Source organism: Peromyscus leucopus, chromosome 22 (genome assembly GCF_004664715.2).
Source record: "Peromyscus leucopus breed LL Stock chromosome 22, UCI_PerLeu_2.1, whole genome shotgun sequence".
Lineage (NCBI taxonomy): Eukaryota > Metazoa > Chordata > Mammalia > Rodentia > Cricetidae > Peromyscus > Peromyscus leucopus.
The window spans coordinates 18,326,012-18,341,271 of record NC_051081.1 but is presented as its reverse complement, the minus strand read 5'-3'; the positions used below and the strand labels follow the sequence as shown (position 1 = coordinate 18,341,271).

General features: G+C 44.5%; 2 protein-coding genes across 4 annotated transcripts in view; one reads left to right on the top strand and one right to left on the bottom strand.

Moving 5' to 3' along the window:
- Positions 1-14,300, top strand: part of Rhoq (ras homolog family member Q) — a 37,187-nt gene extending 22,887 nt beyond the window's left edge. Inside the window, exons 3-5 of the mRNA XM_028892796.2 lie at positions 9,745-9,909; positions 10,196-10,291; positions 12,177-14,300. Of these exons, the coding sequence (XP_028748629.1) occupies positions 9,745-9,909; positions 10,196-10,291; positions 12,177-12,332 (417 nt within the window). The 3' untranslated portion in view covers positions 12,333-14,300. The remainder of the gene's footprint in view (positions 1-9,744; positions 9,910-10,195; positions 10,292-12,176) is intronic.
- Pigf (phosphatidylinositol glycan anchor biosynthesis class F) overlaps positions 12,527-15,260 on the bottom strand; it is a 28,920-nt gene continuing 26,186 nt past the window's right edge. For all 3 annotated transcript variants that reach the window (XM_028892770.2, XM_028892779.2, XM_037197972.1), the window contains exon 6: positions 12,527-12,840. In XM_028892770.2, the coding sequence (XP_028748603.1) occupies positions 12,727-12,840 (114 nt within the window). In that variant the 3' untranslated portion in view covers positions 12,527-12,726. The remainder of the gene's footprint in view (positions 12,841-15,260) is intronic.

Below are 15,260 nucleotides of genomic sequence, written 5' to 3'. Positions count from 1 at the left end.
GCCTGTGACCTTCGGCAATGGTGTCACCTTGTGATGTTTCAATGCTTGGAACAATTGTCTCTCTCCCTCAGTGTGCCCTGAGATCACTTTTCTAGAAAATGTATTTAAACCACGCTAAAACAGAAGACAAAAGTAGATCATTTATGCTTACATATCCAACCATGCCAGGCCTCGAGTCATGTAGTTACAAAGTTGTTGCCCTGTTTCTGAACGTCTATGCTCAGCAGTGTAGGGATAGCAATCTCGGAATGCCTGTAGAGGCCCCTTTCACTTGGACGATCCAAAGCAACTCCCAGTTTCCAGGGTGTCCTGCAGACAGATTTGGACCACCTAAGTGAAAGCCCCCTTGTTAACCCCTCATTTTCTGCCAGAAGTGCAGGAGGGCAAGATTTTCACCTGCTTTTCACTGGTGTGTACACCACAGTCAGCACCTTGTTGCCAGACATACGCTGCAGTGAGCGAGCGAGCGTGTGCATGATCCCAACAACACGAAATTCCAGCCACAGACTCAGGCAAGACATGCTACACCCAGGAGAGTGAGCTGGCATTTAACTCCTTTCCTGGTGCTCGAGGCCCGCTGACCTCTGTTTTAGTAAAAGCAACTTGTAATTATAGCTCCCGACAGTGTAGAATTTCAGCTCCCAAACCTCTCCAACCAGGGGAGTCACCTCACCCTGTACCAGAGACAGCGCTGGCCGGGAGGCCATGGCTTGTCTTTTTTTGGAAAGTCGGGCTGGTCTGCTAGGAGAGCTCAAAGCACTAATCCGGCGGCTCCCTCCTCTCAACATGTGTAGTGCTATATTTACTGTCTCTGCACGATGGGGAAATGAAGCTTGCTGGATGGAGGGCCATATTTAGCTGAGTCTCGATCCTCTGCCTTGTGGGGCCAGCTTAGATAAAACAGAACCCTGAGACTTGAGCTTTCTCCAGGAGAAGTCTTTTTCTAGGGCTACTCATGAGGTGGCATGCTGGTTCAGTCCCCTCCTTTTAGAGAGAGGAGGTACTGGTCCATGAAGGCCCTCTCATTGCCCCAGCTCATCATGTACATTTCCTGTCCTGTTAGGCCAACTGGTGTTATGATCAGCCAAGTGGCCACAAAGAATGTATCAGTGGAAAAGCCCACAATTTGGGTCTATAGCTCCAAAATAATTGATACATTAATAGAGGGACTGACTTGTTAAAACACACACACACACACACACACACACACCACACACACACACACACACACACACACACACCCCAAAAAAGAGACACTGTCAAGTTGGAAAGCGAGCCTTCAAGTCCAATACTCCTTTGAGTAGAGCTAATCAGGCCTGTGACTTACAAACAGAATTTTACAACTAAAATGAAGACTGGAAAAAAAAAAATAGGAAGAGAAAAGGCCAAATATGCAAAAAGGTTCTGAAAAACAATCCCTTCTTAGGAATTTACAGTTCTCTAAAAGTGATTTCTCCTCCCCAGATTTCCTTTAGTTTAGCAGTAGTGAGAGGTAGTAGAAAGTAAGGAGTCAAACTCAGAAAACTCAACGGTGATGAGCTGTGAACCATATTTATCAATACAGTCTCCACCCACGGGCAAGGGGACTCATCCCAGTTTCTTTGAAAACTGAGTTGCTGTTTACAGAGTTGGGAATCACAGATGAGGTTATACATACCCTCAGCCAGCACTCCACCACTGAGCTATAACCCAGCCCTATTTTGTGTTTTGAATTATGCATATGCAGTAGAGAGTGGGATGGTATGTGCACGTGAGTACAGGTGTCCACGGAGGACAGAGGCATCGTAGCCCCCTGGAGCCATTGTAAGCGGCCTGACATGGATCCTGGGAACCGAACGCAGGTCCTCTGAAAGAGTCGTGTGTGTTTTTAAGTACTGAGTCCTTTGGTGTATGGTGCTGGAGAATCTAACCTGGTACCTGTCCATGTTAAAGCAGGTGCTTCCCCACTGATTAAGGTAAAAAAGAAAAAATGCTATTTTCATTTGACAAAGTTAAATAAGAAACAAACTGGAAAGAGACAAGTTGGCTACACAGAGGAAATAAAGTTTTAGGAGCTATCGTTACCACAAAGGACTCTGGAATGTCTGTAAGATCGTGCTGGACTTAGGACGGCCCCTTTTCCTCCTCTTGAGTTACTCCATCTGTGAGCCCCAGCCTGCTTGGCCTGGGTGTGCGCCCTTTTTGAGGGCTCGGGTGTCTCCAGAGGGCAGGGTGCCTATTTGGGTCTTCTCCTTGGAAACAGATGTTTCAGATAAAGAAGGCGACTGCGCGCGCGTTGGAAGCCACAGTTGCTGCTCCGTGTGGAGCAGGGTCACAGTTGGCAGGGCATTCACGGGTGTCACACAGCTCGTCTCTCTCTGAGAATAATCAGCAGCTGTTCTGGACTTAAGAAGACTGGGCTTGCCTGAAAGAATTAGTCCTCTGTGGCCCACTTCCCCTCACCCCAGACTGTCACAGAGGGGAGCTTGTAGACGCTGATAATGGACTGTATCCTGGATGACTGGGGAGGGTGGTTTATCCCTACAGCATTTTTCTGGCCTTCGGAGCATTTGTCACTGACCACCTCCCATTTTACAGGGAAACTAAGTGTCCCAGAAATAAGAGGCTTGACCCGAGGCCACACCCCCTGTACCTGTTCAGACCTCTCCAGCTGTAAGGCCTGACTCTACTGCATTTCTGATATTTTCTCTTCTTGGCATCTCCTAACCACCACGTTGATACATACAACACTAACTTGTAATGGTGTGTCCATACACTTCTTTGTCTGCCTGGTCATGCACTTTCCAGAGCTAAGGATGTTTCACATCAAGTGGCACTTGCTGCCCATGCAGTCCTCCTTGGGGCTAATCTCGTGTGTTTCCGAAACAGCCTGTAGTTTATCCCATCTCGATGGTGTATGGTGTTTAAAGCACTAATGTCTTAGAAGGCACATTGTGGATTGCTCATTCATTTAACTTCATTGCCTGTTTTTTTGTTTGTTTGTTTTTTAAGATTTATTTATTTGCTCTGCATCAGTGTTTTGCCTATATTTATGTCTGTATGAGGGTCAAACTGGAGTTACAGACACGTGTGAGCTGCCATGTGGGTTCTGGGAACTGAACCCAGGTCCTTTGGAAGAGCAGCCAGGGCTCTTAACTGCTGAGCCATCTCTTCGGCCACCTCACTGCCTGATTTTTTTTAACTTACATCTTTAATGAGAGAACTTTGTAAATGTTTCTAATACATTTTATAAATTGGATTTTGAGCCTTACCCTTTCTTCAGGCCCTGGTTCATGACAGCACCATTCTGAGCACTTTGGGGGCTGTTTAATGGTGTTTCTTAGATCAAGTCTCTACCTCGCTCTGTCCTATTGTTGTATATGATCATCTTTTTCTGTTTATGTCTTGAATATCCAGCTAACTTGTAAGCTCCAGGAGACAGTGAAGTCCTTTATTTGTGCATGTATCCTGAGGACATCCCCATGCAGTGTAACCTCAACAAATCTTTGCTAATGGCTTTGGAGTGGCCAGGGTGATGGAATGTTCACTGGCAATACACAGCAGAGGCAGGTTGTCCCGTGTCGGTGGGTGATGAGAAATTTCCTATGGATATGTATTTTAAACAGACATCCAGAGACTAGCCAGATGGGAGGGAATGCCCAGGTCTGCAGGGAGGAAGCGAGGATTGTGCTGAAGAGGAAAGGCTGGTGTCTCTGCTGCCTGGGTCCCGTGTGCAGAGGCTCTGATAGGACCCGGACTTCAGTTCTCTGCTGCTCCTGAAGAGCCGATGTTTCCTCTGAGAACACATTTCTTCTCTTGTCTGGGATTCTTGTCGTGTGCTGAGTGTATGATCATTTCGACCAGTTCTGGTTTTCAATATCGTGAAACCTACTCCATAAGCTACATGGAGTTTTAAAAACTGGAGCCTCTGTGAGATAGCCAGTTGGTAGGAATCTGAAGAATCCCCTTAGCAGTCCCAAAGTCCTGTTGACGGAATTCAGTATTTTTATGTTGGCTAATTGTCCTTTAATACATGGAGCTGTGCGCCCAAGAATGTTCCAGTTAAATGTCTAAATGCCTATTTTAAAAATTAGAACTAAAATATATAATTGGTCTACTAATTAGGAGGACACAGGATTCTTGGTTGAGAAAGTTCTGACTTGGATAAATGGTCGTTTAAAAGTAAGGACGCTTGTTCTGTACGTCACTCTCAAGGTGTTTGTGTTTACAGTATTTAGGGTGAGATGAAAGACTCTGCCAGCCCCCGTGCCCTCCCTCTCAGACCCACCATTTCACGCTAAGTCCGTGTAAACAGTGCAGTGGGTAGAAGCCGCTTTGTGTGAGGCTGGGTACTGTGTGCACAAGGGATAACTTATTTTTCAATTTGCTCTCTATTATTAGCCTTCCAATTACTCAGACTGGATGAAAGCAAGAGAGATCTCTTTCTTAAAATAACTGCCAATTATTTAGCCCAAGATGGCAGGCAAGAGCAGTTTGTTTTAGGTAGTTTAGCATCATTTACTTCCAAGAAGGTCTGTACATGCTTTTTTTTTCCATTCTTTTTTTATAGATATAGCTCCCCGCATGTAATTATTCTAACAAAAACAAATTGCAGTTTAATAGATACCTAGAAAGGATCGATCTAATTTTCCTCCCGTATGTCCAAGTCTGTCACTGGGGAAAGTCAGACCTCTTTCATAAAAGCAGTCAGTGTTTGGATTAATGTGACTAAGCATTTCTAGAGAACTTCGAATCCAGCTACTTTAATTTTCTTTGCACAGCCCCCTAAAGAAAGAGTACAGAGTTCTGTTTCCGTGTGATTGAAAGCATGAGAAGCGGATCTCGTGAGTTCGAGCCAGCCTGCTACCAAGTGAGCTCCAGAAAAAAGCACACAAAAACTTGGCAGTCTTTAAAAAAAAATACAGATATTTGTTTGATGTTTCCAATAGTCTTAAGCTGGTTGCATTCCAAAGTGCCCAATTAGTACAGCGTTAACAAATCATTTTCCTTCTATTAATCAGAAAAGCATGTTGCCCTCGAGACCTTGGTTTGGGTTTTGATGAAAGCGTAGAAAATTTTATTTCTCGGGAAAGAAACTTCTCTGTAGCTGCCAGGTGATAAAGCCAGGAGCACGGGACCCTGAGGACCTTGCAAGGATTGCTGAGGAACTGGAGAGTTGGCTTCCCCTGAGATGAGTCCTTTCATGCGCTAGGTGCGGGCGCTGAGCACTTCTGCCGCTTGGTCTTATTTATTCCGCCTCATCCTGGGGGATAATACCCATATTTTTTGCGTCTGTGAGAATTGGAAATCCAAGTGTGGGAGAAGAATGATTTTTAATGAGAACACCCCACCCTCCAGAGAAAGCTAAGCGCAGGTTTGCCCAGCAGTTTCGAGTCGCTGGGTGGGATGCTCAAAGTGTGGGCTTCCTGTTCAATCGAGGCCGAGGTGTGAAAGACACTCAGGGCAACTGTTTAGACGACCCTAACACTCAAGCGGACTTTCTAAAACAGGGTTTTGGAATTGGTTTTTTATTTATTTTATGTATATGAATTTTTGTCTCGTGTATGTTTGTGTACCACATCTGTGTCTGGTACCTCCAGAGGTCTGTCAGAAGAGGGTGTCCAGTCCCCTGGAACTGGACAGATAGCTATGAGCTTCCATGTGGGTGTTGGGAATTGAACCTGGGGCCTCTGCAAGAGCAACAAGTGTTTTTAACCCCAAGTCAGCTCTCCAGCACCCCCACATGTTGTATTATAAAATCAGAATTATTAATGCATACTAATTACCAATATGTTTTTCTGTGATGTATCCATACATTCATATTTATATTTTGGTTGTATCCACCCTCCCAACCACACGTTTTTCCTCTCCTCTCTCCCCGGGCCCCTTACCCTTCCCTAGCAGTCCCTCCCTCCCTTCCACAAATGAGAGAAAACATGTTGTCTTTCTCTGTCTGGCTGATTTTGCTTAACATAACAAACTTCCAGCTCTGTCCGTTTTCCTGCAAATGACATGATTTTGTTGAATGAAAGTCTGTCTCATATATATGCATGTTGCATTTTCCTCATCCATGTACCTTTTGATGGACAGCTAGCCTGATTCTGTAACTTGGCTGTCATGGGTAGTGCCACGGGGAACATGGGTAGACGTCTCCCCATTGCATGCTGACTCTGATTCTTTTGAGTGTATATTCTGGGGTTAGTGTACATGGCTCATGTGGTGGTTCAATTTGTGAGGTTCTGTGTGTGTGATTTAGGACTTCCTTGCCCTTTTTCTTAGTGGCTGTCCTAATTGACGTTCCCATCAACAGAGTGTACGGTTCCGCCTCCCCAGTATGCTTAGCAGCATGGTTCTGTCCTTGCTGATAGCCATTCTCAGTGGGGTGGGGTGGGGTCTTTGTGTCGTTTTGTCTTCCTTTTCCTTGACTGCAGATGCTCGGCATTTTTTCTGGTGTTTCCTGGCCACCTGTTTGGCTTCTTTTTAGATAAGTGTATGATGGTATTATTGCTCACGTTACAGTTCTGGATTTTCTCTTTTTTAGTCTCCAGACTATAGCATGCTTCAGACCCACTCTGCTCACTGGCCCACGACTGATACCCCCCTTTCTCACCCTTTTAGGCCAGAATAGGAAAAGTAGCTCATGGAGTACACTGCACCAAGTTGTGCAGGAACTTGACCTGATTGCTAAACACAGGGCACAGGTTTAGTGAAAAGCAAGGAGAAACCGCCCCCCCCCCATTGAAAAGTAAACATGAGGGGCAGGAGAGACGGCTGCCCAGTGAGGAGCGCTGGATGCTCTTGCAGAGCATCTCCATGGTGGCTCACAACCAGCTGTGACTCACAGCCCCGGGCATCGGAAGCCTCTTCTGACCTTGTGGGCACAGGTGTGTATGTGGTGCACACACACACACACACACACACACACACACACACACACAGACACACATACACACACACACAAACACACACACACACACACATACATACATACACATACATACACACATACACACACACACATACACACATACACACACACACATACACACACAAACATACACACAACATACACACAAAAAACACATACAAACCATACACACACACATATATATATAACATATGTATATATACATATATAGGCAAAATACCTGTACACAATAGATAGATAGATAAGTAAATAAATAAATAAATAAATAAATAAATAAATAAATAAATAAAATAAAGAAGCATAAAGATTGTAGCAGTGTGGGGATGGCATTTCCCCATTGTCCTGGTCTGTCAACTCAGAAAGTTCCACTGCCTGTGGCTACAGAGTATATGCCCTTGGATGAGCCAGCGAGATGAAGAAAGCTGCCTGTAGAGTATATGTATATTGTCATTTGAAAGACTCACAGAAAAAGAGAAGAGTTAACTTCCACAGACAAGGATTTAGATGTTACATGTCAGCCCTTCATGTCTGCAGGTTTCAGATCTAACTATAAGATTTTTAACCAATGACGGATTGAAAACATTTGGGAGAAATAGATACGTAATGTGCAGATCTTTATTCCTGCCACCATTCCCTGAGTGTCTAGGTTGGGGTCTCTACTGCTGCGATGAAACACCATGACCAAAAGCATCTTGAGGAGGAAAGGGCTTATTTCAGCTTATGCTTCCACACCATAGTTCATCACTGAAGGAAGTCAGGACAGGAACTCAAGCAGGGCAGGATCCTGGAGGCAGGAGCTGATGCAGAGGCCATGGAGGGTGCTGCTTACTGGTTTACTTGTCATGGCTTGCTCAGCCTGCTTTCTTATAGAACCCAGGACCACCAGCCCAGGGATGCCACCATGGGCTGGGCCCTCCTCCATCCATCACTAATTAAGAAAATTCTTTACAGGCCTGCCTACAGCCCCATCTTCTGGAGGCATTTTCTTAATTGAGGCTTCCTCCTCTCTGGTGACTCCAGCTTGTGTCAGGTTGACAAAAAACTAGCCAGGACACTAAGAAATATAGTAAGGTAACTTTTATGATACATTAGGCACTATAAGCAATGTGTCAGTGATTTAAAATGTACACGAAGGTTATAGTGGTTACACATAAGTAACGGCACCATTTTATAGAAGAGACTTGGAGCATCTGCAGATTTGGTATCATGGGGTTTCAAACTAGTCACTCACAATTAGGGGAGAGCTGCTGGAATTGAAAGTTATAATGAGAAAAGTGTCAGATGGCAATGAAAGGAAAATTCTCCAGTAGGGAAGTAATACTGCAGAAACTAAATGGACGGTCTTTTAAAACATCCTCTTAGTTCCACATCTATACTGTTCTAGTAGTAAAGTGGGTCCCTTAAGAAGGTAGTCTTCCTTCCAAAACCAGTTTCCATGAAACCAGATGAGTCCAGCCACGGCAGAAACAGAATCCCGATTCTACTCTCTTGTTAGAATGTAAGTAGAATTTAGTGCCACAGAAAATAGTCCATGCAAAATGAGATAGTCACTGCGTTGTGTGGCAGAAACTAAAACACCTATGAGGAAGAGAGCCATGAAGTAGCTGTGTATCCCATGTAATAGTCCAGTGTAGTCAGGAAGAGCCATGAAGCAGCGGTGTAGCCCATGTAATAGTCCAGTGTAGTCAGGAAGAGCCATGAAGTAGCTGTGTATCCCATGTAATAGTCCAGTGTAGTCAGGAAGAGCCATGAAGTAGCTGTGGATCCCATGTAATAGTCCAGTGTAGTCAGGAAGAGCCATGAAGCAGCGGTGTATCCCATGTAATAGTCCAGTGTAGTCAGGAAGAGCCATGAAGCAGCGGTGTAGCCCATGTAATATATTGTCCAGTGCATTTGGGTGTGGAGAGATCACCAGGCCGACTGGACAAGGTAGTTGTAGAGCAGAATGCATTGTTTGATCATGTGTGTGGCTTTGTGGATGTGTGCAGTTCCAAGTGTATACATGCAAAGAAAAAAACACTGGCAAGTACCCAAGAAAACATCTGGGAAAGGGAAGTGGCAGGGGCTGTGACATAATTTTTGTCTTTAATATCCATGTGCTACATACACAAAGGGGATGGGAGGAGGGGGAGGACAAGAAGAGCAAAACTAAGAGTCTCGCTCGGCAAGGTTCGTTAAGGCACTAAGAACGCTGTCCCACAGTCGAGCCCTGGTTGGAGGCCCAGCATCTTTACCATGACGGTCCACCCTTACAGGTTCTTCGCCTTCTGTGCCTCTGTATGTGAATCGCGGTTTTAAGGATGAAGTCCGTGAAAGACCATGTTAGTCCGTACCTGGACTATTGTAATATTTGCCATACAGATTCAGTGTGTGTTATTAGGTTAGAATATAGAATACTTAGCATCGAGCTTGCCTTGGGTCTTCGTACAAACTCCGCAGTGACAGCTTTAGGAATCACAATGTATCCTCCTATCTCTTCCCCTCCCACTCTGTGCGTGTGTGTGCGCGAGTGTGCCTGCGCGAGTGTGCGTGTGCGAGTATGTGTGTGTGGAGATGGGAATCTCACTCTGTAGCCCTAGAATTCCCCCCCTCCTTTCCTTAGCCTCCCAAATGCTGGAATTACGGGAGTGTGCCACCACACCCCTCTATTTTCTTAGTTTTTATTTGATTTGTTAATTTTTTTAAGAAAAGAAAAACAAAACCAAATGGAATCCTCTTATTTCCTGGAGAGAGACATTCCTGGATGTCCTTTTTGACCATGTGACCTAATGTATTTATTGCTACTAACCCATAGACATGTAAGTGTAAATAATGACTTTCCTTTTCTTTGTCCACAGGAAGACTATGATCGTCTGAGGCCTTTATCTTACCCCATGACTGACGTCTTCCTCATATGCTTCTCTGTGGTAAATCCAGCCTCATTTCAAAACGTGAAAGAGGAGTGGGTCCCGGAACTGAAGGAATATGCACCAAATGTCCCCTTCCTATTAATAGGAACTCAGGTGGGTCTGCTTTGATTTTATTCATTTAAGAATAAGCTCTCCATCTAGTTTTGGGGGGTTGATCTCGGACAAAAGACCCTATGATTTAGCAAATGATGCGCTTAATAAGTTTCAGGTGATAAATCCTCTCATTTTTACATAAAACTAATTCCCCAAAATTATATTAGTATCTTTAAAAATCTTGTTTCGTTTATTTTTTTTTTAATATGTGGAGATTAAATGGGACTGTATGCATTGGTTTCTTTTAAATACATATTATAGGACATTATTGATCTTTCTTAATTAGATTGATCTCCGAGATGACCCCAAAACTCTAGCAAGACTGAATGACATGAAGGAAAAACCTGTCTGTGTGGAACAAGGGCAGAAGCTAGCAAAAGAGGTAATGAGACCCTGCTGGATTTCTCCCTGCCAGATTTCACACGCGTGTGAAGTAACATCGTTGTTTCCCAGGCCCTGCCGGGTCCTCTCTCCCACTACCTCCCTTATCTCGGCACTGACACCATGAGGGACGCCTGTTTCCATGACTAGGGGGAATGGGGCTCTTAACTGTCAAGGAGACTTGCCTGAGATTTGGCGGTAAAAAAATGGCAGAGCTGGGCTTCCGGGCTACATGTCTGTTTGCCTCTGCCATGCTTGCAACTGCGGTGCCTTTAAAGCCAGAAGCAGGTGCTGAGGCTTCACACCTTTCTTAATTATTGAAACATTTGTACTGTGCCAAAGTAGGCTCTGCTTTCAGTTACGACGCCTGCAGGTGCATCTGGAGTGACATTAGGTGACAGTTTAAATCTGTGGCTAAAGAGAAAATTATGGCTAGATTTCTAGAATACCTTTTAACTCATATTTTCCCTTACCCCAAAGCTAGATTTGTTTGTTTGTTTGTTTGTTTGTTTTCAAGTCAGGGTTTCTCTGTGTAGCCCTGGCCATCCTGGAACTCGCTCTATAAACCAGGCTGGCCTCGAACCTCGGAGATCTGCCTGCCTCTGCCTCCCAAGTACTAGGATTAAAGGCATGTGCTACTGCTGCCAGGCCCAAAGCCAGGTTCTTTTCCTCTCCATCTGACTATAAGATCATTGGAGTCTTCTAATTCTTCTTCCTCTTCCTCCCTCTTCTCCTCCACTGGCTTTAATAGTATTTTTTGTGTAAATACTACCTAATAAGATCTTTTAAAATATACTATTGGGAGATAGAAAGAAGCAAGAGAACTTTCTGGAGGATAGCTTTTCCCAAAGCAAAGAGAAAGGATGTCACCAACAAATCACTTCAGAAATTCCTTGCATTTGATTTTATAATCTTGGGGAAAGAAGGAATTTCTAAATGCATAAAGGCAAAAGTTATAAATGCAGATAAGTTGACTGCATAAATATTGCTACCATATCGGATTCCAGAAATAAAAGCCAGGTTGATTTGTAGGGCATTAACATCTTAGTATGCAGGAACCCCTTGCATAAAATGAGTCCATCAGAAGAGGACATATAACCCAGCAGAAAAGTGGGCCAAGAGCATCCACCTAGTCACCAGGTCTGAAGAAGTGGACATGAGCTTCCACTCCAAGAAGAATGAATAGAAATTGTGCATCCTTACTTTCCAGGTGACGGTACAACACTACAACACATTAAGTTCCTACCCTGCTCTTACGGAGATAACTTTTTTTTTTTTTTTTTGAGGGAGAGAAACCAACTCTAGTAGCGAGCATAGAGCTAGAGTGCCAGAAGGTAATATGTAGTCTGAAGAAAACAGTAAGGGGCAGAGCAGCCAGGCCATCCTGAGAAACTGACTCGAGCATGATTAACGTCTACACAGGGACTAGTCCCATCTGTGCTCTTCCCACCTTTGCCTTCTTTACTGTGTCTTGGATATGCCAGCTGCCTCCCACACTGGTCTCTGGGTTTTGGCTCCTCGGGTTCCTCACTGTTCAACCTTCTCAGCTGAGGAGAAGGTTTCCCTGACGACCACCATCCTGGCATTTCCTCTGCAGCTCTATCTCGCCACACAGCAGGACCCCTTAGTCACTGACATGTCCTCAGCACCGAAGCACTTGCTTAATGTGTAGCAAGGATCTAATATTTGATGAATGAATTTTTCATAGCGAAATCTGGAAGGCCATACACTAGTATTTCAGCAACTGTCTCTCTCTGGGTATTGTGAATATGGCTAATGAGGTTCTTTTGCATAGCTGTATTTTATAACTTCCTGTATAATGTGTTGTTACTGAGTTGGATAAAACTGCTTTATATAATTGTGGCTTTTTTTTTTCTCCTTCCCAGATAGGCGCATGCTGCTATGTGGAATGTTCAGCTTTGACCCAGAAGGGTTTGAAGACTGTTTTTGATGAGGCTATCATAGCCATTTTAACTCCAAAGAAACACGCAGTTAAAAAAAGAATAGGATCAAGATGTATAAACTGTTGTTTGATTACGTGAGAAAAGTCTGTAGTGGCCAAGGAAACTGTCCATTTCTCCAGAAAGCATTTGAAATGCTACAGCAATGTCCTGACCTCTTACAATGAAGCAGTTTAACCTGAGCGGGGAGGGAACCTGTCCTCAGCATCCTCCAGAGTTCACTGAGAATGTTTCTTAAAGGTCTAAGCGGCAGCAAACAGCATCTGAAGCCACAATCTACTCTAAATACTTTATTTCAACTAGAAGGTACAATCTCTCAGGGGTTTCATAGTTAAAAAGCTACAATCACATCATGTTGAAACGACATTGAAAAAACAACAGTGCTGTAAATGGAACTGCTTGGCTTTGACCAGACACATTTCTGCACAGCCCTTATGGAATCTGCACAAAGAAATATCTCCTCCCCTTTCTCCTCTTAATTGTTCTTGTACGTAAGTTGCTTTCTATTCCAGTATATCCAGAGTGGTGAGCTCACGAGGCCAGCCACGTAGCCAAAGGTCGCTCCAAGTGTACAGGAGATGGGCCACACCTGAGGGAAGAATTATGAGATCAAAACCAACCAATGTTTCATTGTTCCTTGAGCACAAATTAAGTGTAACATAAACATTTCTATAGTGAAGCTTAATGTGCTTTCTTAAAGAATGCCAAAAGTTTAGTAGATCATAACTGCATTTACCATGAACACTAAAAATGTACACATTTTAGTTAATGTGCACTAAAAGGTAACAAGGCTTCTGGCAACTGTAGATTTAGTTTGATGTTCCCCAAACTGCATGAAATACATGCTAAAGTACAAATTTAAAAGTTAGGCCATAGTTTGCCATAATCCTGAACTCAGTTTAGCTTTCTGAATGAGTTGGTCATTTTTCTAATTCCCACTTTGGCTGTGTACATCAAATGAAACAAGAAGTGAGTAGACTGACTGAACCTTAGGAACTTTTCAAATGTGTCAGAGGAAAGACACAAACCTAAGCATGTTACGTGCAATGTGTGGGTATTCTGCTTCCATGAGCTGCAGGTACTGCAGCCGCAGAGGGTGCAGCCCACGGCTTATGCACACACCTAGAGTGTAGGGCAAGCAGAACACTACTGGCTTCCCGAGATGGTTTCCCCAGTCATGCTACACTTCATTAAACCAGAACTAAATAATGGTGATTTAGTTTATGCCACAGACAGGGTATGTGGATCCCAAAGTAAAAAGCCCTGTGTAAAAAAAACCTTGGAAGCAAACTTTCTTGTTTCTTTTGTAAAGCTTATTTGGTGTACTAGAGCCATCTCTCACCCTTCTCTGAGGAATAGGCCACCAGAGTGTACTGGAGGCAAACCACCTTGATAACCGGCCAGTACCATGTGGCTCTCTTCCTCAGTCTGCTGTGGATCTGCCTTATTCTAAACGCCATGCAACAGACAGTCGTGGTAGACAAAGCTTCCATGCGAACCACTCACGCAGTGAGGTTGGGAAGCATAATTAACCCATAGAGTGTTGCTGGCCTTTCTTAGGTTTCAATTTGCTGTTGCTTCAACTACAACTTCCTTGTCTTGAGCGAGCTTCTGTTATCTTCCAGGATTTGTGCTTACAGCTTCGTCTATTGCACAGATTGGGTAATGGAACACTAAACATTGATACTTGAAAATGACAGCCTTAAATGTTCACACCAGTCACAAATCTCAATGTACTGTCTTGCATGTGAGCTTCGTAGGAGTTTTTGAAGTATAAGCACCACACTCCCCACTTGGTAGTGGACAGTCTACTGGACAAGAGCTTTCTCTTGGAAGTGGATGTTGGATGTCTTTTTCTCCAAGCAGTGGTGGTTCACATTAAGCATTATGGCCTTATGTATGCTCAAATGGGATTTCTGTAACTTCCCCATTCAGTTTTGGTCTGTTTTTAGATAGAATTGAAAGAACCTGTATAATGAATTTACATGCTAGCTAAGTTGTTACACCAATATGAAGGAATCCCGACAGTAAAGTATTATTCATTTCCAAGTCGCCTTTGGAGATTTGATGGGTTTGGGTTTTGGCTTTTCTCTTTTTCCTTCAAATCTACGTTTGTGAAACCTTGGACACTTGGTGTATTAGGCAGTGGAGTTAAAGTCAAGAACGTTCCTGCTCCAAGAGAAGTGGATCAAGAATCTGGAAAATGCACTGGTGATCGCCTTGGTTTCCTCATGTTCTGACCATGGGACCATCTCCAGTGTCCTCTCACTCATTCAGTGAGCTCTTTCCACTCTCCTGACTCACAGCAGACATGCTTCTCTCACTCTCCTGACTCACAGCAGACATGTTGGCCATCTCCTCTCACTCTCCTGACTCACAGCAGACATGTTGGCCATCTCACTCTCCACTCTCCTGACTCACAGCAGACATGTTGGCCATCCTCCCTCTCCTCCCCTTCCACTCCCCTCCTGACTCACAGCAGACATGTTGGCCATCTCCCTCTCCACTCACCACAGCCATCTCCCCCCCCCCCCCCTCCACTCCCCTCCACTCACAGCAGACATGTTGGCCATCTCCTCTCCACTCTCCTGACTCACAGCAGACATGTTGGCCATCTCACTCTTCACTCTCCTGACTCACAGCAGACATGTTGGCCATCTCCCTCTCCTGACTCACAGCAGACATGTTGGCCATCTCCCTCTCCACTCTCCTGACTCACAGCAGACATGTTGGCCATCTCCCTCTCCACTCTCCTGACTCACAGCAGACATGTTGGCCATCTCCCTCTCCTGACTCACAGCAGACATGGCCATCTCCCCTCACTCTCCTGACTCACAGCAGACATGTTGGCCATCTCCCTCTTCACTCTCCTGACTCACAGCAGACATGTTGGCCATCTCCTCTTCACTCTCCTGACTCACAGCAGACATGTTGCCATCTTCACTTCCTGATACAGCAGACATGTTCATCCCTCTACCACGATCAGCAGACATGTTGGATATTCTGTCA